Raw genomic sequence first — 21,875 nt, 5'->3', positions numbered from 1 at the left:
GTATTATGTCGTTAGTTGATGAAAATTGAGCTGGGTAAGTAAATTTCAATTTATGAAGAGTCATGCTATTTGACGATAATACATTTAATGTATGGTATGAATAAAAACACATTTCCAGCCCAAAACGAAGATCTTCGCCACACGTAGAAGTCTGTTACCAGTAGGTGCAATACAGAGTTGAAAAGACACAAGTAAATTGGTATCGGTATAATTACAGAGATACGCTGAAGCCTACTCACAGTTTGTTTTTGTTTGTTTTTGAATTTCGCACAAAGCTAGAGGGCTACTAGCAGTGTACGCAGCTAGTCATCACCACCCACCGCCAACTCTTGGCTAATAGTGGGATTGACCACAATATTATAACATGGCTGAAAGGGCGAGCATGTTTGGTGCGATCGATTCGAACGACCCTCAGATTACGAGTCAAACGCCTTAACCCAGTAAAACAAACAAACAAACAAAAAACGCTCGTAGCGGGAAATACCTTCTTAATGTGTTGAAAATACCAGGATACCTTATCATAATTGTGCACGTACATTTCATCTAACGATGTATTTGTCGTTGAAAGCAATACTACATAATGGGCTGTCTGTGCTGTGCCCATCACGGGCATCGCAATCCAGTCTTAGTGTTATAAATTTTTTGACTTATTGCTGAGCCACTGAAGGATTCCTTTAAAGAATAATGATGTAAGTAGCAATCCTGATATTCATGTTTGTCGATTTGATGTTTCTACACTTTTATTCATGTGTTTATGAAACGCATTTAACGTTAAAAAAACAAACAAAAACAAAACGTTTTCTTATATTAATCTACGTACTTTTTTTTTAAATCTCAGTTTATCCATACGTTTTCATTGGCATTTCGCATAAGACATTAATATCACAGTATACACGCATAGAGTAAATTCTTCCATTTTATGAACATACATTAACGTTTATGCGTTCTCCATATCTGGGCTTGTATTATCCCTTTCTAAGCTCTTTCTATACAATGCTTTTCTTACGTAAAAATAAAGCGGGCTTTAAGAAATGTGAAAGAACAGGGTTAAAAGAACAGAGAAAAATCGATTAAACCTCATTCAAAAACAATGTGCCAGTGGAATGCACTCCTACAAGAAAGACGCTTATTTATTTGTGTATTTTTTTGTTTTACGGTGAGAGATCTAAATTTTTTGGAGTTTTTCAAGATAATGAACATATTACTGCTACACACAGGCTAGTTGAACGCAGGTAAAATGTTGCAATGGTTCTAATAGATACAGTACAAGAAACGTCATTTTATGTTAGCACTGTGTTTGTTTGTTTTAAAGCAAAACCACATGAGGTTCTCTGCTGTCTCCATCGCGGGAAGTCGAACTCCAAATTTTGGACTTGCAACAACGAAAAATTACCGTTGTTCTACCGCAAAACTTTAGCAAGGTGCCTTTTGACGAAAATGAGCAAAATACACTTCAATCCGTAGAAATTGTAAACAAATGAAATTGAAAAAGAAGTTAAATTCCCGCGGAATTCAATGGATTCAGATGAAGTTTGAAGTAAAACCATTACTTACTGTTACACTGCAACGGTTACAAAAGTGTTAACACAACCATGCTCTACATAGACCTATGCATTTGCACAGAGTTTGCTGTTATGACAATTGCATTTCCGGTCATATTTGCGCACAATTTCGTTGCTTCCAGTATATTATTATCATACAAAACTATCGACGAGTTATAAAAGGTGCATTGTTTTGTAAGTAATTTTTCCTTTATCACGGTGGAACTAAATGTTCGTTTGTAGAGTTTTGGGTTGTTTTGAAAGCTACACGAGAGCTATTTGCGCTAGCCGTCCCTAATTCAGCAATTTTAAGACTAGAAAGAAGGCAGTTAGTCATCATCACCCACCGCCAACCTTTGGGCTACTCTTTTACCAAACAAATAGTGGGATTAGCCGTTACATATAACGTTCCCACGTTTGAAAGGGCGAGCATGTTTGGTGCGACTGGGATTCAAACCCGCGATTCTCGGATTACGAGTTGAATGCCTGACCATGTTTTTTTTTTTTTTTGCTTAGAAATGTATGGTTTTATATATATATATATTTTCATCATGTTAGAAAAACACATAGGTTCAAGAAATATTAATAGAAATGGAATAGAAACTCTATAACCGGAGCGCTTTCGAAAGGTGTATCTTTCTTCTTCAGGGGCAAACTATCGAAGGCGTTCGGATTATAGAGTTTCTATTTTATTTTCAAATACACTGGTGGTCAAAACCTTAAGGCCAATGAACATAACAAAAAATATGCATTTTGCGTTGTTAGACTCGCTTATTTGAGTAGAACTTCGAAAGATGAAAATAAGAAAAGGGAAAATAAAAATGAAAAACTTTTTTCGCATTCAATAGGAAAAATGTGAACACTGTGAAATTAGCCTAAATACTAGCTGGTCAAAAGTTTAAGACCATACCAAAAAGAAGTCTTAAACAAGGTAGGAAATGCCCAACAAGAGGTCTCAGTAGTGAGCTGCACGGTCGTCATTGCGAATAACTTCAAACATTCGCTTTGGCATGGTCGTTATAAGCGTTTACAGAAGGCTGGCTGGAATGTTATTCCAAGTGATGAAGATGGCTTTACGTAGATCATGCACTGTTTGGAATTGACGTCCGTTTCTATAAACTTCCCTTGCCATCCACCCCTAAACATTTTCAATGGGGTTCAGTTCGGGCGACCACGCTGAATGGTCCAAAAGAATCACGTTATTTGCCATGAAATGTTTCTTGTCCTGCGGGAATTGTGGATTGCAGCGTTGTCCTGCTAAAAGATCCAGTCATTTCCACACAAGCAAAAGCCTTCACTGAATAAAGATGCTCTCTCCAATATGCCAATGTAGCCAGCTGCTGTTGGACGCCCCTGTATAACCTGAAGCTCCATTGTTCCATGGAAGAAGAAAGCACCCCAGATCATGATGAACCTCCTCCACTGTGTTGTGTATAAAATGTCTCTGGTGGGATACCCTTATCGTGCCAGTAAAACCTTCTTCCACTTTTCTACGTCCCATGTTCTGTGTTTCTCTGCAAAGTTTAACCGAGCTGTGTCGTGGTGTGGAAGAAGGCGTGGTCTTTGAAGACGTTTACGGCTTTTAAAGCTTTACTCTCGTAAATCCTGTCTTATTGTTCTTGAGCTGCATTTTGCGTCCGTAAGGGTCTTAATCTGATTCGACGATCGGCTGGTGTCTTGGCGGACAACCCGACGATTCCTCCTGCTCAACGCTGGCGAAATTTTCTTGAGCCGACCCCTTGAAATTCTTGTTTCGTATTCTTTTAAGAATTTTGCAACAGCCGTTTTACTACGCCCAATCTCACCAGCGATGGTATATTGAGAGAAACCTGGCTTTTGCAGCTCGACAATTCTGCCACGTTCAAACTTTGTCAACTTCTTAGCCTTTGCCATGTTTTTACCCAATGCAACACAGGAGATGTTAGTGGGAGATGTTGACAACGCTAATGCTTGAATACAAATAACTAAATTTCGTCACGTGTTTACCGATTAATGCTTCGTTTCAGTATGGTCTTAAACTTTTGACCAGCTAGTATTTAGGCTAATTTCATAGCGTTCACATTTTCCCTATTAAATGCTAAAGAAGGTTTTTATTTTTATTTTCCCTTTTCTCATTTTCATCTTTCAAAGCTCTACTCAAATAAGTGGTTAAGTCTAATAACGCAAAATGCATATCGTCATAATGTTCATTGGCTTTAATATTTTGGCCAGCAGTGTATACATCATTGTTGTTATTATTATCAGGTTTTTTTTCACCCTTATACACATAATGTATTATTATACTGGTAGTAAATACTCATAATCTAATTCTTGGTTTTGATTTCCAAACTAAATGTCACTGAATATTTATCTCTAGTTCATTTTTATTTCTTGTCTAAATATTTATATTATTTGCTGTTGGAAGGAAATGCTGTCAATTTACAACCATAAAAATATTTTATTGGGTGTATATCAAAGAACTCAGCTGTTGAACAACTTATTGCTATCATAACCTAGTTCAGACAGTTGTCTTTAATGAAAAATCTCACCATAACGCAACAGAGTTGACATGTTCTTCAATCTCAAGATTAAAAACTGTTTCAGTAACCTGTAAATCCGTCGTTTTCCGATTAGCATCAAAACCTTGTCATCTGATTTCTCATAATTAAAGGGTAATGGTAGCCTTAACCAGGCAGATTCTGCCTGGTTAATGTACACGTATAAACAATTCTTCCCAGCTAGTTATAGTAGTCGTAATGTCACGAGAAACCGATCTGTGTGAAAAACAGGCCCACGTGAATAACTTTTATCGACAGGTCAAAGAATGAATCGATTACTTAGACAAACAAATAGGAACAGCGCTGTTTGAATGAAGGAGTGGCACAGAAAGTTGTGCATGGCTACTACTGGAATGTTACACGTCGACTTAATTCTTCAGGGTATGCAGGTCGATCGATCAGAAACATGTAATGTATTGTTAACTTCCTTACACTTAGAGATGCAACTTGACTGTCCGAATTATACTGATTCGATTTCTTATTGAATATAATTAATTTGTTGTTGCTTTTTACACTACTGGCATACACTTTAATCTTTCTTATATGAGAATGTTGCGCCTATCATAATGCTTTTATAAAAATGAATCATTTCACAGTTAGACATCGTTAGAATGCCTGTATGGACATTTAGATTTACCCTCTCCACACACACACGCACCGGTAGCTCAATAGTTAGTCTGAAAGATAATTGAGCTAATATCGAGTTTTGTCACCTTTGATGGACAAAACACAGATAGTACATTGTGTAAGTTTCTTCTTAAATAAACAAACTTATAAATAAGTATGGATGTCCTAACATCACCTCACAGTAAATCTTCTAGTATCTTTATTGGCCCTGTACAACAGATTTCGAAAAAGAGGAAACATAATGTTATATCGAATCAGCATCCTAGTGCCGACGAGGCCTTTCGAGTAATACCAAAACATTGGTATTAAGCTAATGAACGCTCTAACTCTTGCGAGAACATTAGTTTATTAAACGTATAATACAACTTTTATATATATCTGATATAGCTGATGTTTAGTAGAGAATATTAAAACGGAAGTGTTTATACATAATCCTTTTGAATTTTTAGTTATTTTTCATCATTGTTTGCACATATATAACATCTACAAAAGTTAATTTAAATCTAGAAATATAACATTTTAAGGGCGCTCTTTATTTGATTTTCTACTGAACCACATCTTTAGATGTTAGTACAATTTGTGTTTAAAGAGACAAGACGTAAAACACTTTTTACCAGTTTTTATAAATACATAGCTTTCCACTTATCTCTAAGGTATAATAGGACTAAAGTTTTTTTTATTGTTGTTTTATTACGGTGAGTCTGATGACATGAAAATACTATTGGAAGACGTTTCAGTAAATCCTTCTTAAAATTACTCTGTCATCAAAGCAATTTTTTTTGCAATATTCCAAAACATTCCCACAGTTCAATAATTCTAACAATATGAATTTATTCCCCGCTGGTACAGTGGTAAGTCTCCGGATTTACAACGAGAAAACCAGGGGCTCGATTCTCCTCGGTGGATCCAGCAGATAGCCCCATGTGGCTTTGTCATAAAAAAACACACACCTACACACAGTATGATTTTCTCTCGGAGACATTTGTATAATTAAATATGTCATTTATTGCATCAAAAAGATTTTCGGTAGAGAACTGTGACTTTTTCCAGAAGTTATAATTTCTCTTGTTTGGGTGTGTTTGTGTGTTTTTCATATAGCAAAGCCACAAAGGGTTATCTGCTCAGCCCAACAAGGGGAATCGAACCCCTGATTTTAACGTTGTAAATCCGGAGACATACCGCTGTACTAGTGGGGGCCTCTTGTTTAGAAACGACGTGTTAAATTGTCAATGAAAATCGAGTATACAAAATTAAAAGAAAGTAAAAGGGATTCAACAAAAATAAGGAAAATTGTGGAATTTATCAATATAAGTTATAGTGTTTATTATGGTTATTTTTCGGGTAAAGTTGTTATTTTACTTTTGATATTTTTCTTACACATACAGTAAAAATTATCGTGCTTTCTGAAGTATATTCAATTAACAAAATTATTTGCTTTGTAAAAAACTCCATTAAAGTAATCCATTATTAATTTACAGAGAGCTCCGTAAGCTATTGAATATTACTCAAATGCATTTCATGAAACAGTGATCTATTAAGTTGCATGTTTCAGACTGAAAACGTGAACTACATTTGCCCAGAATGCATTTGTCGCTGATGTAACTTTATAATTATTGAGTTGGAAAAGTAAATGTTGAACTTCATATGTTATTCATTTTGTAAAATATTTCGATAGTTTGTTATTTTTTAAGATAAAATAGTTGAGTTAACGTGTCTTGTTCTTTTAAAATAAGAAGTTCTGGAAAGATAATTTATATGTTTAAAGCTTCATAAGAAGCGACGCATGTAGTTACTACTATTAATTCGTGTTTTACTGGTGAAAAGTAGGGTTAACGAAAAATAACTTTATAAATTTAGTATATATAGAGACGATATACGTCTGTGTCGTACGTTATCAAATTCACATTTCACGAGAAAAAGAACGTTTTGTATCTTTCATTTACATTTAGTATACAGTTAAGTTTTCATGAAAATGACATAAATATTAATTATAATTTATACGATCTTAAATCTATATAAACTATGCAGGAAGTGGCGACTATGGGTGTTAAACAACAGAAGAGTTGAAAGGAATATGATGGGTGGTTTTCAATACGAGGACATTCTTTAACTTATCAAAGTGTCAACTCTGCAAATAAAAGCGAACGCAAACATCATTTGCAACAGAACACTTTGTTTTCTCAGCGAATGGTTGTCATGTAAACTATATGAATGTGGTGATCCTTTTAAAATTCAGTGAAATAACGGAAAGGCAGTGGATCGTTTATGTCTTGTCCAGATAAACCACTAGTTATTGTTAACATATATTTCTCTTTGGCTTGTAAAGCAGCATTCATATCAGTTTGAGCTACACCGTCTAATAACCCATAAGCATATCTGAACATCCGGGCTACTACACCCGGGGCGTTATAGTTGCATATCTCGTTCAGATAACATGTTACTGCTGCTCTGTCTCTCATCGGTTACTGTACCATTAAGCAAGCAGTGTTTACAAGTGAGTGAGCCACCAGGACAGATCGGACATCGTATCGGGTATGAATAAAACACTTCCCCGTTTTGGGGAATGTCAGCGACAGATAACTTCATAGGCCTCACTCGGGCGATTTATGTAAATGGCTGGGTTAGCGTGAACTGCCTTTGGGAAGCCACAAGCCTCGTGGGAGAGTAGAAATGTACGACAATTCAGTCGATTTTCGATACCCTGCAGCACTGTGTTACTGATGGCAGCGCGCTGGTGCCAACTATCTAACCATCTCTTATATCTCACGATGTTTAGCACTATATTTCACCATATGTACGGGTACGCGTGTGTCTTATCACGTTACGTATATATAACTCAGCAAGTAATAAGAAATACCGGTTCTAACCTGAAACCGAAAAATATCAAGTAAGGGGTGAATTAACACTTTAGTAAACTCAGAAACCAGATTTAATTCAGGCGTTTTATAATTGTTTATTGCGAACGGTTTTGTTAGATATATTGTTCTTCTAAAGATTATTGAAGGCAACTAGGAAATATCCAGAACTCTAAGGTGTGATCTGATGTCAAATATAAGTTACAAATTCCAATGACTACTTCATTGATCAAGAACCATTACGAAAAGAGAGAGAATATATTGCATGTAGTATGCAGGGGCGTAGCCAGGGGGGGGGAAGGGGGCCGAAAAACACTCCAATATTCTACAAAAATTAAATATCTTTAGATTTATTTTAATTAAATATCGATTTTCAGGTACCACTTACATTTTTTGACTACAACAAAAGGTCTACGTGTCTTTCCTTTAAAGATTACCTCCACACTGTATTACTAGCTATGCTACTGGCCTGGGACATTGATTTGCTTCAAGCTGTCCAAGTGAAATATTTATTGTTCCAAGGTTACCTGTATATAATGGTAATTGTGTACGACTCAGTTTCACAGCTACTCCATTTAACTACTTCAAAGGGACTCGTTTGTCAAGTGCAAACACAAGAGGACTTTGAAAGTCCCTGACTGTTCAACCTAAGTTATTCTAACTTCTTAACCTTACTCACTGAGAACCATAGATCCTGGTTCTTATATATGAAACCTAAGTTCTCTCCTTAAATTCACAGTGATGCCACCTGAATCACAATGGATTAGCTTGCTTCTGTTCATACGATGTACAAAAATATCTATTATGGAAAAATGTTATATCATCTTCTACACAAATTTCCGTCACCTTATCAAACATGATTTAAAACTATTTGCTTGGATCTTCCGTGTTCTTGTAAAGTTTGAGAAATATTCCTTATGCCTCAATTCATCACTCTGGTGGCAGGCTAACAAATTAACAGACTTGAAATATACATTACGTGCTGTATAGTTGGCTGTTTCCAAAACTGCTTATCACGAACCTAATTCTATCTACTCCTCAAAATCCCTTTTTGTTTTATTTCAGAGAAATGGGCGTGGTAAGCTAGCATGCTCGGTCCATGAATCCGATAATTTATGGTTCAACGCTTGTTGCCGTAAAATCTATTTGGTCAAATAAGTGCAGCTCCAACAGTTGGCGGTAGGTTATATTGACGAGCTGCATTTTGTTTTTACTGAGTCATTTGAAATCAGATAACTCTTTATGAAAATTCTGAAGCAAAAAAAAATGTGTTTCTCTCAGTGTACGGTCAAAAGTTATTTTTGTTATTAAGTATCTATGCAATATCCCATCTGTTTACATACGATAACATAACAAAGTGCAAAAATAATACGCATATTGACCTATTATAAAACTCTGGATTTCGGATTTATAAGGAAGTAAAATTCTTGTGATTCCATAAAATATAATAGACACTTTTATGTTGTAAGGGTTACAGTCAACCCTTTAGCGTGAATGATGGCCATTGGGTGTCACTGTCTGCCTATCATCCCTCTACTCAGGGTGGATGTGTAGGTGTGTTTTCTTATAGCAAAGCTACCTCAAATTGAGGGAAATCGAACCCCTGAGTTTAGAATTGTAAATCCTTAGACTTACCGCTATAACAGAGGGGTACCTCTTTACTCAGTGGTCAAAAGTAACAGCTTTGCCATAAATACAAAAACAAGTTAAATTATAACAGAAAGTCACATTTTTAAAAACCACTCCAATATCTAAGGATTTTACACTTCAAGCAATCTAAAGTATTAGCCTAAACTATAAAAGCACAGCACTATTATTATTGAAAAGAGACAAAATGTGTGAAGCTCAAAACGAAACGAAACTTATTGTTTGTTTTTGAATTTGGCGCAAAGCTACTCAAGGGCTATCTGCGCTAGCCGTCCCCAATTTAGCAGTGTAAGACTAGAGGGAAGGCAGCTAGTAATAACCACCCACCGCCAACTCTTGGGCTACTCTTTTACCAACGAATAGTGGAATTGACCATCACACTATAACGCCCCACGGCTGAAAGGGCGAGCACTTTTGGCGCGACGGGGATGCGATCCCGCGATCCTCACATTACGAGTCGCACGCCTTAACCCACCTGGCCATGGCGCGCCTACTAAACTTATTAAATGACCCTTGAGGCAGCTTAATGCTATCATTACTCAGTCGTTATCAAAAACAACAGATACAGCAACGTGTGAGTTTCAAGTTTAGATACAGCCGACAGAAGGGCTAAAAGAACGCTTTTTGTCTAATTAATCCACAACTTGTAAAAGGACTATATAAAGATATAGATTATAAACGAAGTTTAAGTACATTTTCACATGTTTAAACTTTAAATTTTTGAAAATATAATTACATCATTAATGGGAGTTTATAATTTTAATATAGTATTCCCATTTCACATTTTGTTTGCCATGTCTAAACTAATCAGATTTATATGTTACAAGAACTTACTGGTCGCTTTCATTTGTATTCTGAAAATAATAATTTCTAACGAGTTTGATTACGATTGGCTACAGTTATTATTATAACCATAATATATTTACGACTATCAGTCGCAAGTAGCAATCTGATAAGTTATCCGCGACCATCAACAATCTGTGCTTGGTGTCTGAATAGTGTTGGTGATAATTATTTTCAGGTGGTTTAGGACCAAGGTTTCCATATTGGCCGTATTTCAACAGCGACGTGAAATATGATTGCACATTGTTCGCTCTTTCTTAGTTTACAATGTTTAATCGATGTTGTGCGTGCTGTGGCCAGCTGCGTCGTACCTTACACAAGCTGTATTAAGCAACCACAGATATTTGTCGGAGCTCCTCCCCTATAGAAATAGAGCATAAAAAATTGCATTGTTGGTGGCAACTAATTTACCAAGAGTGCTAAGTACCTCTTGCACTGTAAATGAAAGAAATTTTATCGGTGTTTTTTGTAGGAAGAACAAATTCTCTTTGAGTTTCTTTGTTGTTGTCTTTTTTTTTTGGTTTGCTTTTTTATGATTTTGAGTTCACTGCAATGGATGATCCATAGCTGTGAGGTTGAAATCATCTCAGACTATTACTGATTGGCATTAAACAGTTATGATTTTCATCTTATTTACAAAAAGGTTTCCATCTAATATAACTGTTACTTATTTCACATAGGTCTTACCGCCGGATCCCCATCAGATCAGACAGAGCTTGATGAAACAAACGACACTCATGCTGATCCGGATAATGTCGTCAGCCGTGAGATTGACCGAGATTCCAGTTTGGAACGGAAGCCAAATGGACTACTGAATGGCAACTATATTTCTAACAGCACAGGAACGTTGTTCAATCATACTCCAGCCAGTGAGTTGGCTGGGTCAGTGGGAAATAACACCAGTTCAATTCCTGGCTGTTTAAGCAATTCAAGTAACAACAATGAAAGTAAAACGACAAGTGGGAGCGAAAGCAGTCCAAACAGTACCAACAACTCCAGCTCCCAAAATCAAGGCTTACAACAAAATGATGAAAACACGCCAGGAAGTAAACGACGAGGCCCTCGCACAACCATTAAAGCAAAACAGCTGGAAACTTTAAAGGCTGCTTTTGCAGCTACACCAAAGCCAACACGTCATATCCGGGAACAGCTGGCTCAGGAAACAGGTCTGAACATGCGCGTTATACAGGTAAGAAATATTTCAACTTATACCTTTACCCTTGAGAGTTATGAAAATCATTTGTTGATTTTTGAATTTTAGGCAAAACTAGGCGAGGGCTATCTGCGCTAGCCGTCTCTACTTTGGCAATGTAAGATTAGAGGAAAAGCAGCTAGACATCACTACCCACCGCCAACTCTTGGGCTGCTATTTTATTAACGAATAGTTGTATCGATCGTGAAATAACAACGACCCCGCGAGTATGTTTCGGTATGACAGGGATTCAAACCCTTGACCCTCAGATTGCGAGTCAAGCACCCTAAACATTTGGTCGTGCCAGGCCTGATTACGTGTTGAATTTGTTGATGGAAGTACATCAGTTTTCAATATTAAAATAAGTTACTTACGACAACTTACATTTGCAATGGAAACGTATTTAATTATATTTACATCTTTAACTTTTTTTTTCTAAATTACACAAGCCTGCGATGGTTTTACTGTCTTGAAATTTTTACATGTTCTACAGTAATTCCTGTACATTGAATCCGAAAATGATATTTATTTTTCTCCAGCGTGTACATATTTTTACAAAATGTCAGAACGCAATATACAGGGTGTTCGGAAAGTCACTGTGCAGTTTGTCTGTTAATAAATATATAAGTGCACAGTGACTTTTCGAACACCCTGTATAAAAGAAAGACCACAACATGTAGTTTTGAGATTAAAAACGTTTGTTTCACACACAAGAAAATTAGGATGAATGAAGATAATACACATTTATTTAACGTCAACGTTCTTGTCTTTTCCTCTGTTTGATTATATTTTTGTTAAAAAACGTAGTAATAGAAAATGTTCATTGCGGTAAACGATATAATAATTTGATCTAAGTAAAAGTCTTTTTTCTTCACGAGATGAAAAATAAATATTATTTTCAAAAGATTTACGTAGCTGAAGTATAAAAAACACAATTAAAATCAAAACAACTTTTATGAAGTTTACATTCGTAGGTCTAATCAGAATAGCAAATAAGTGGATGATAAAGTTGTCAAATATACGATACAATGTTTAGAGTGCTTTCTCAATTGGCCCCACATAGCCAGGTGGTTGAGACACTCGACTCGTAATCTCAAGATCCCGTGTTCGAATCCCCGTCGCACCAAATATGCTCACCCTTTCAGTCGTGGAGGCGTTTATAATGCGATAGTCAATCCCACTATTTGTTGGTAAAGATGAGCCAAAGAGTTGTGTGTTGATAACTAATTGCCTTCCCTTTAGTCTTACACTGCTAAATTACGGATGGATAGTGCAGATAGCCCTTGTGTTACTTTGCGCGAAATTCAAAAACAAACAAGCAAACTTTCTCAATCCAGTTAAAGATGTGTAACTAGTTACTACACTTCTTTAGAGAGAACCCTAACCATGATACACAGCTAGTTATTATTACAGTTCTTTAGAAGCGTCAAAAAGATAACATTTACCTTCTGAGTCTTAAAACTCTAAACATTTGAAGTGTCGATTAAATCATTATCAAAAATATTAGGTAATAGTGAGACAAAAGCTGTAATTATTATTGATTTGAACAATTTTTTGATCTTGTTATTTCTTGTTCAGTAAATGAACGAGGAAAGATTTAGAGGAGTTTTGTATTGTTGATGTTTATTAATTCAACAAATTTATTTTGGAGTCACGTGAAACTACGTCAACAACAAGAAAACTTGTCATATACAAATACAGTAAGGCGACTGATTTGTTTTCTTTTATTTTCTACAAAGAACTAAGACGCATACAAAATAATGAAAGAAAGACTTGATTAAGTTCTGCGTTAATGAAATTTTTCTCACAGTGAATCGTTGTAACTCAAACTGATCTGATTTTCTGTTGAAAGAGATTAAGTTCATTGCTAAACAAAATAATCCAATATCTGTTAACTTACAATGTAAATTTCAGTGGCATGCGGTTTCAACCGTATGCTGAAATTGTATGAATATAGCATAATCCTTGCTTCTGACCATTTGTTTGTTTGTTTCAAATTTCGCGTAAAGCTATACGAGGGCTATCTGCGCAAACCGTCCCTAATTTAGTAGTGTAAGACTTGAGAGAAGGCAGCTAGTCATCACTAGCCATCGGCAACTCTTGGGCTACTCTCTTACCAACGAATAGTGATATTGATCGCACACCATAATGCCCCCACTGCTGAAAGGGCGAGTATGTTTGGTATGAGGGGGATTCAAACCTACGACCCTCCTGGCCGGGCCTGCGTTTGATCGATTAGTTATTTAGAATAAATAATAAAACGTGGTTTAGTTGATTGTTTGTTTGGTTTTAATATATATCGAAAGAAAAGACAGCATTCTGTGGCTACTGAGATTTTCTAAGCATTACCAACTTACCCGTTTGGATTATAATAGTCAGTGTTCTTCGAAACTGGTCAGTTTACACTACAGTATTTAATTCCACAGAATCTTGTCATATGAATATATCTCTTTGTGTTGTCTGAAATAGTATAAGATACGTGTTGCATCTCAAATCATTCGAGAGGGACCAATAATGCATTTGAGACGCTAAAGAATTAGTAGAGAACAAAATTATCAATTAGCTAAATTAACGTTCTATTATACTGCATATTTCAAATTTGCAAAACTGTACTGACAGAAAGAAGTTAAAAGAAATTCAGTAATTATTATGTTACGTTTTAAAATAACGTAAGACGCAACTGCTGTTTAAATCTAAGTCTATTCTCATATTTTGCAACAGATTACTCAGTAATGCACACTCCAAAACAATGACTATGAAAAACACACTTGATTTAATTTCTTTGAAAATCTAAGTTGGAAAAATATATCAATTGTGATTTTGCGAAATATTATTTGTTGCCCTCGCCACCAAAGTAGGGCGAGAATATTGTAATTAGGTCCCCGTGTGTATGCGTGTGTCTGTCTGTCTTTGTTTTCAATCGCGTATCTTGAAAACTAAAGGACCGATGTACACAAAACTTTTACACAAGATGGAAAGTCAGTATGGGACAGTTATTTGCAAAGTTAGTCCGGATCTGAGTTATGAATCACTTTTAAGTATTTTGTATAACGTGAGATCGAACATTTTCGCTGTTTTGTCTTGATAACTCTATAAAGTGTGATAAAGCTTGTATCATATTTCATGGACACATTAACGTTGAGACTCCTCGTCACAATGAAAAAAATGATCCGTATCATTGATCTTTCTCGAACTGAGAAGGATTTTCTCACTTTTCGAAGAAGCGGCAGGAAAAGGATATGTAATCTCTGTGTTCTGCTCTTATTTGTTTCGTCCAAAACTACATAGTGGGCTATTTGTGACGTGCCCACCATGAGTATCGAAAAGCGATTTATAAGAGGCATAAGTTTAGACTTACCGATGAACCTCTCGAGAAACGTTTTACAAAAACGTGCCAAAACCAAAAACTGATATAAAAATGCTTCCAAATAAGTATTAAACAGTAATTCAATGGCTTCATCACATTTTTCGATGTATGGAAACAAATTTCATTTGTTGTATTGTCCTCTTCTAATTAAACTCTGCAAGAAAGAAAAAAATTAAAAAATATAATAATATAAAGTTGGATGAAAAATCATTGGCTGTATAATGATTTTAAACAGATGATCAAGGAGACTTACACATCTATTAGGTTTCGCTTTGCGAAGAAGTGTTTTTGAAACAAAGGAAAACACTTGATGGACAAAGATGATGTCGAAAGAGTAACCATTTTAGTCAGGAAATCCTGGAAGATATTTGTGGTCACGTCATCCTGGCAGCCATTAGTGGTCAGGAAATTTTTTGGCACCCAGTGGTCACAGCATCAAAGAACCAGTTGTGATTAAAACGTTCTGGCAGCTAGTTGTGGTCAGGACATCCTGGCACTTTCAGCGTGTTCTACTTACAGATGGGTTGCTTCTTGTAAAACATCCAAACGAGCAATGAACTTATATAATAAATAGAAATTAGTTACATTAATAAACACAACTCCAGAAGTGCAGAATATTTTAGAGTATCGAAGATTTTGTTAACGACTGAAATGGACATATAACTATAAGTTATAAATGTGTGTTTTATGATTAAAAAAAGTCGTCACAACTAAAAGTGTTTTACTTCCTTTTAGGGCTGGTTTACATTTAATCAAAGCCTATATTAATACACGAGTCTCCAGTCCAAGTTAAAAATAAATGTACATCTAAACAGCCAAGATGTCATACGTATAAAACTCTAAGACAGGACAGTTTAAGAACAGACATCCTTAAATTTCTATTTCAGTTGGCCAACACTACAAGTATAACTTTCGCTTACAAAACTGACGATACCGAACTAATTAAGATATCAGGTTATCTCCACCACAGTATTCACCGGTATGACAGAAAGACATATTGTCAGGGCGTTTACAACACACACTCAAACTGTGCATGACTACCTAAATTCATACCATTGCAATTCACTTTCTTAACCTTTGCGCGAAATTCAAAAACAAACCAAACCGTACTCTGCTAAAGAAAGCTGGATTTCACAATGTCTTATAAACACACATACACACAAAGGGGGGCTAATACATCCAGCTAGTCTAAACTCTTATTAAGCTAGCCATGCACAAACTATCTTTATTACATTGAAACATTTTAATATCCTACTCTTCTACCAAATCTCGCTCAAGATTAATTACCAAACCCTATCCAAACTAACTTATGGTCATACAGACATATTTAGCTAAACAAAAAGTCATTAGCGAACCGCCACAGCAATGACAATAACAAATAATAACCGTTTATTTTACAGTTTTTGTTGCAAGGTATCGAACTTTGAACTGGTAGATTATAGAGAGAACTCTTGATCTACTGTTTCTGACTCAGTTGTGGTATTTGACCATTAGTCTGGATGCGCGAATCTCGAATTAGAGGCAACATGTAACAAACAAGCCATAAACTCTCCAATTCAACGTTTGGACATTGTAGCAAACTAACTCATAATTATATTACCTAAAACTGAATGATAATCTAATTAAAAAGTAAATAAAAACAAAGTTTCTGTCATTTTACAAAAAGCAACAAGAGTATGCTTTAAGCAAATCCTAAATAAATTTTCACGTTGACAGTATTATCACATAATGATATAAGTGACATGACCTTTTAAATTCAATTACAAAATGAACCAACTGTTCTTACAATCAATGATATACTCTTTGACTATGATTACAAAATACAGAACTCTTCAAATTTTAAACATTTTGATTACCTTCTAAGTGACAAATAACTCCAAGTATTTCCATTTATAATACAACCATTTAACCTTAAATACAGCACAGCGTGGACCTCAATAAGTTTGTACTAGAAGACAAAATACATTAAAACTATTAAATTTATACATAGGATCTATCAAAACATGGTATTTTGCAAAATATAATGGTTAATAAGCCTTTTTATGTTGGTGGGGCAGCCCTCAGTTTACGGATTTACAAGTCTAAACTCCAAGGTTCGATTACCCGCAGAAGAGCATAACGTAGATAGCCCATTGTGTGGTTTTGTATTAAAACAAACAAACATAATACAGGCCTTGCATACAGTCTTGGTAATCACAACTTTTAGAAATAGGCGTTTCTTCTCCTCTACTTTCATTATAAACTTTACTGCTGGATATCATCTGTTCAAATGGTTTACGAATTTTGGAATATTTCATTAGTGTGTGGCCGTATTACGTGTTCATCATCAACATATCTCAGTCCTGGGTCTTATAACAGTGTTTTGATGATGTTGTCTTGTAAGATTTTCATCTATATAGAAGTCATTGAGTAGTGGTAGCAAAGATGAGCTAATGACAAGGTTTTGCCTTGTTTTTAATAGAATTTCTCTTCACGTAAGAAGTAAGACGTGTGGATAGTGAAATTTTGAGAATCTTTTACAGTGGTGGTAGGTAGTCAGTTGTATGTACTGGTAGATAATCTGTAGGATTAATCACACACTTTAATAATTAATATACTGGGGAGACTCAGATTAAAAAAAAAACAACTTCAGGCATTGGAACTCAAACAAAGTATTTCTATTTACTTTATACCACAGTTCACTACAGATGTTCACCATGTAATCCTTTAGCTGTTTATCATGTTAATATAATATTATCTTTAACAGATAAAACATTCCTTGTATGTTAACACCTCAATACAGTTTGGTATAAATTATTAATAAAAACAACCACGATAACCTCACAAAACACAATGATCATCTTCCACGTTTCCAACATATTCATTAACGTACCCTACGGATACAGCTTGAAAAACCATAGAGCTCTTGAGAAACAAAACCAACTACCAAAATAACAATCTTTATCATATCCTTCTGTATCAATATAAGTGATATTAACATGAAGGACTAGATATACTTACTCCTATCACCAGCGCTCACTAACTCCTACATAAAATATTTTGAAGATAACAGTCAAACAACCAGTTTACACTTAGGCTTTGGTTGAGATATGTTAATGCTACGTATGTATAATATGGCCTCACATTAATAATAATATTCCAAGAATCACCTGAACAGATAACATCAAGCAATTAAAAAACAATGTAACTCCGATTTTTATCCTCTCAAATACGTCACAGGGATTTAGGGGTAACTCATAGATCTGGGTAAATACCTAAACAAGAAAAAATCACTTTAAAAGTGTAAAATTTGTCATAGACTGCCTAGTTTTTGAAATGAACAATATGTATAATACAGAAGATGCTGCAATGTAAGAAAAATATATTAGTAAAACCGTCATTGACGGTTGACACCCAGAACAGTTGACAAAGAAGAAAATAAAGGATAAAAAGGGAGACATTTACAGGCATATACTAATATAACATATGTCAAATGTTTCCTTGGAAACATGTATAGTATATGTGAATACCACAAAACCTGAACAGTATTCAGAGGTTACACACAACAAGTAAATACATGTTAAATTACTTAACAACCCTAGTAAGAGCAGGAATACAACATACAACATTCCTTGTGAATATGGATTCCGACACACTTGAGAAACAAATAGACCAACAAAAGTTTGTATTTGGAGTATGAAAGGCATACAAGACTGAACTACTGACCTATTGCATTGACCTTCCATACTTGTGAAAAAAGATCACGCACGAAAATGGAATAATTTGAAAATAATGGAGCATGAACCACACACGAGTAAGATAGTGATAAAATAAGCCTTATACATCTATCTAACTGGTAACACATAAATCAACAAGATTTTAATACCCTTCTTGAAAACATGGAAATTATTAGTTAATTCAAATCATACTGTTTTATCAAGAAAACTCAGGATCGAATTTCACTCACTTACACTATAAACGAAGTCCCCAAAGACATCATGAGATTAACAGCCAAAATTTAGAACATAAATTAGTTCGTAAATAGTATCCAGTAATAGAAATTACTAAGTAATTAAAATTAGATTTTGATGGTTTCATGAGTTACTAGCAATGACAACATTAATATCTCGAGGTAGCATTACCATAAGCATTGCCATACAGGTAGTTCAACAGATGCAATAGATGCTATAAGCTTCAGTTTCTAAGCTAGTATCTATCTTGGCTGAACAGCAACACTTTGGTACTGATAACTGAGCTGCTGGTCACATCTTTCGGATGTAATATCCTAGAGGGTTTATGTCACTAGTGAGTCTACCGTTGTTGGCTGTTCTGAACCTGCACTGGAGATCTATTATCATACATACAGTCGTAGCTCTCCACTAGTCTTTACCTAGTTTCTCTACGTTTTCAAGACTGAATACTTGGGGGATAATGTATCACTTGGTTAAGGAAACCGAGTATTCCACTCAATAACCTGCTGAAACTTCAAAGAAACTCAACTAAATCCTCCTTTGTTGCCTTTTGACTGGCATGTTTGTATTTATTTCCTCTCATCAAAGGCAGCTAGTTTTATAAATCAGCACTACCCAAGATTGTTTAGACACTTTGTTTCAGCGTTCTCGCTATCACAAGATTTGTGTTCAGACATCAGTAGCATATGTTACCAACGAAAGTACATTATCAATCATGACCTATTGTACCTAGAGGTTTCGCAGATGTTAGTAGCGCCAAGTTTTTTAGTAACCAAATGTCCATTCTATCAGATATATGTAATAATTAGTGTTTATTCATTAACCACATTGCTCTCAAGTAACCTGTTCAGCTACTTGAAGAGATATACTAGTTAATACTATAGGCTGAACACTTTCACGTTGTATCTCAAGCATATCAGCTAAAACGGAGATATTGTAATCTAAATGGCGTGCACTAAAATATTCTATAAGATATTCCCACAAGGTTCTAGCATATTCTGACTTTTGTTATGTCCTGATGAAGCTACATCAACCGTGACTTAACTATCATTTATGCCATCTTATCCTGGCTGGTTGAAGTTATTGCCAATCAAGAACATTAGGATTAGTTTTGTTTGCTTTTCTCGGTTTAAAAATATGACGAAAAACCTTATAGTATTTGGAATTATATTGGAAAGCATTTTGTGTCCAAGTCTTGACTTTAGCAGGAATGACATATATCCTTCATTTTTAACATCAAACTAGTGTGTGTGTGTGTGTAGCTTCTTCTTCGTACTCAAAGTCTCAGATCTGTTGTTTGAATCAAGATATGGAAAACGTAATCAGAAAAACAACATAAAACACTTAAACAGCAAAGATGGCGCTAAAAATAGCCAATCATGATTAGTTCATCCTAACACTTTTGTTGTCCTAGAAACCAACCTGCTCCAACTACATGAGGGTTGCTTTTTACAACGACTGGACTCACTAATCGACACCACTTAGTATTGAAGAACAAATGTTGGAATTATAGACTTTTTGTTTTTGAGCTAAAGAGAACTAGCAAATCATGAATTTTGTACACACCTAAACTGTACACGTATCTATACGCTATAACGGTATTTTTGTAAGAAAATAATTACAAGTCCATCGACTAAGAGTGCTGCGTCTCAGTGGAGAGACAAAATATAACTGTGTAACAGTGTTACTACGGGTGCTTCATCATGTTTTGTTCCTCAGTGGGTCAGCGACAAGTTTACGGAATTACAATGTTGATAACCCAGTGTAGTTTTGCTCTAAAACAAACAAATTGTCGTGTCCTAAATGTGATTTTTTCTTCATCAAGACTACGCAAACCCTAGTTATCACAAAACAGTTACTTACAAAATTAAGTGTATTACTTATTAAATATTTTTTTGAAGTGGAGTTTAACTAAAGCACAGTAGATGAGAATAATTTGAAGTGATAATTTTAACAAAACGATAGTAATACGTTCCAGCATGAGGTTTAACAGCGAAGGGCTTCTGACTATCACTCTGAAATGGGCAAACGTATATCACAATCTGATTTTTCAGCCTAGATTTTTGTTTGTTTGTCTGTTAGGAATATACACACGGTTAACGTCTTTTCGCGGGCCTTTATTGAAAAATCTTAGCTATTGGTGAGGCCTGGATTGAAAATAACACAGTCGCTGTTCTAGCTTCACTATTAAAGAACAGCCAAAGGTATCAATTACATGATAGGTGAAAATTGCACAGGATCGTTCCACAGCCCTGAAAATGACAAAGAACGTGTGAGCCCTCGAGGATGGCGGGAAAATCTTACCACTTTTACGAACTTCTCTCTCACAAATGTTAGTTTATACGATTTCGTTTTTCCTTTGTGTGCGAACGATTTCCATCAGGCGAACTAATTTATTATATAAACGTATCTCCCGTGAATTTTAAGCCAGTTAAACCAGTGACATTCTCGTAATACGTTAATTTCATTTTGTGAAAGGTACTGACGTGTGGTTTTTACTGAAATCTACAATATTTATACCATGTCGTGAGAAAATGTAACGCTATATGCAGGATAATGAAGCTTATAGTTATTTCTTCCTATTATATTATTCACTCATCCATATCTTGTTCCTGCACTTTGATTGTTCTTCACAAAATAGAGATTACAAAAAGATTTTAATAAATGTCAAAAAGGTTGCTATGCTAGTTACGTTGTTACTTATCGTCGATTCAAACGTCTCCAAAATACTACACTTTTTAGTCATTTCTCATGTTTCTTTTAACTCATTTGCAACGAATTAATAAGTCATTTCTCATGTTTCTTTTAACTCATTTGCAACGAATTAATAAGTCATTTCTCATATATCGTTTTAATTCATTTGTCGGGTCTGCATATAGTTGTAAATTTACAGAAAATTTGAAAAAAATAACATCACCTTTATATTAACTGGGAAAGGAGTTGTACAGTGTTCCTATTTTTATTTTATGGTCAACTAAAACTTTACGTGGCCACTTGCTTCCTGAAGCTATTAAAAATTAATTTAAATTAGAAAGGTTGGATGTTCATCTGGAATCACACACAATATGTGTAATCAGCCTTTATGCTGTTCACTAAAATGTAATAACTACTGTGTAGAAAAGCGGTTTTGTTACAATTACAGGCTTATGTAAGCCTTGTGGAATTCATGTGATATGATAAAAACGAAAATGAAATATAGAAATTTTATAAGTGCCGAGAAGTTTCGATTTATTAAAATTTGCCGTTTCATTTTATCTGTGAGTTACGACTAATTGTCTCGGTCAGGTCCTTTCGTACAAAAATTAATGCACTCTCA

The 21,875-nt window shown here is 35.1% G+C and overlaps 1 protein-coding gene across 2 annotated transcripts in view; it reads left to right on the top strand.

Moving 5' to 3' along the window:
* The window catches only part of LOC143237991 (LIM/homeobox protein Lhx1-like), a 125,283-nt gene that overhangs the window by 41,156 nt on the left and 62,252 nt on the right, over positions 1-21,875 (top strand). For both annotated transcript variants that reach the window (XM_076477840.1, XM_076477839.1), the window contains exon 3: positions 10,731-11,239. In XM_076477840.1, coding sequence (XP_076333955.1) covers positions 10,731-11,239 — 509 coding nt within the window. The remainder of the gene's footprint in view (positions 1-10,730; positions 11,240-21,875) is intronic.

This window comes from Tachypleus tridentatus, chromosome 13 (genome assembly GCF_004210375.1).
Source record: "Tachypleus tridentatus isolate NWPU-2018 chromosome 13, ASM421037v1, whole genome shotgun sequence".
NCBI classification, from domain to species: Eukaryota; Metazoa; Arthropoda; class Merostomata; order Xiphosura; family Limulidae; genus Tachypleus; species Tachypleus tridentatus.
This window is presented reverse-complemented; position numbering and strand designations above follow the sequence as displayed.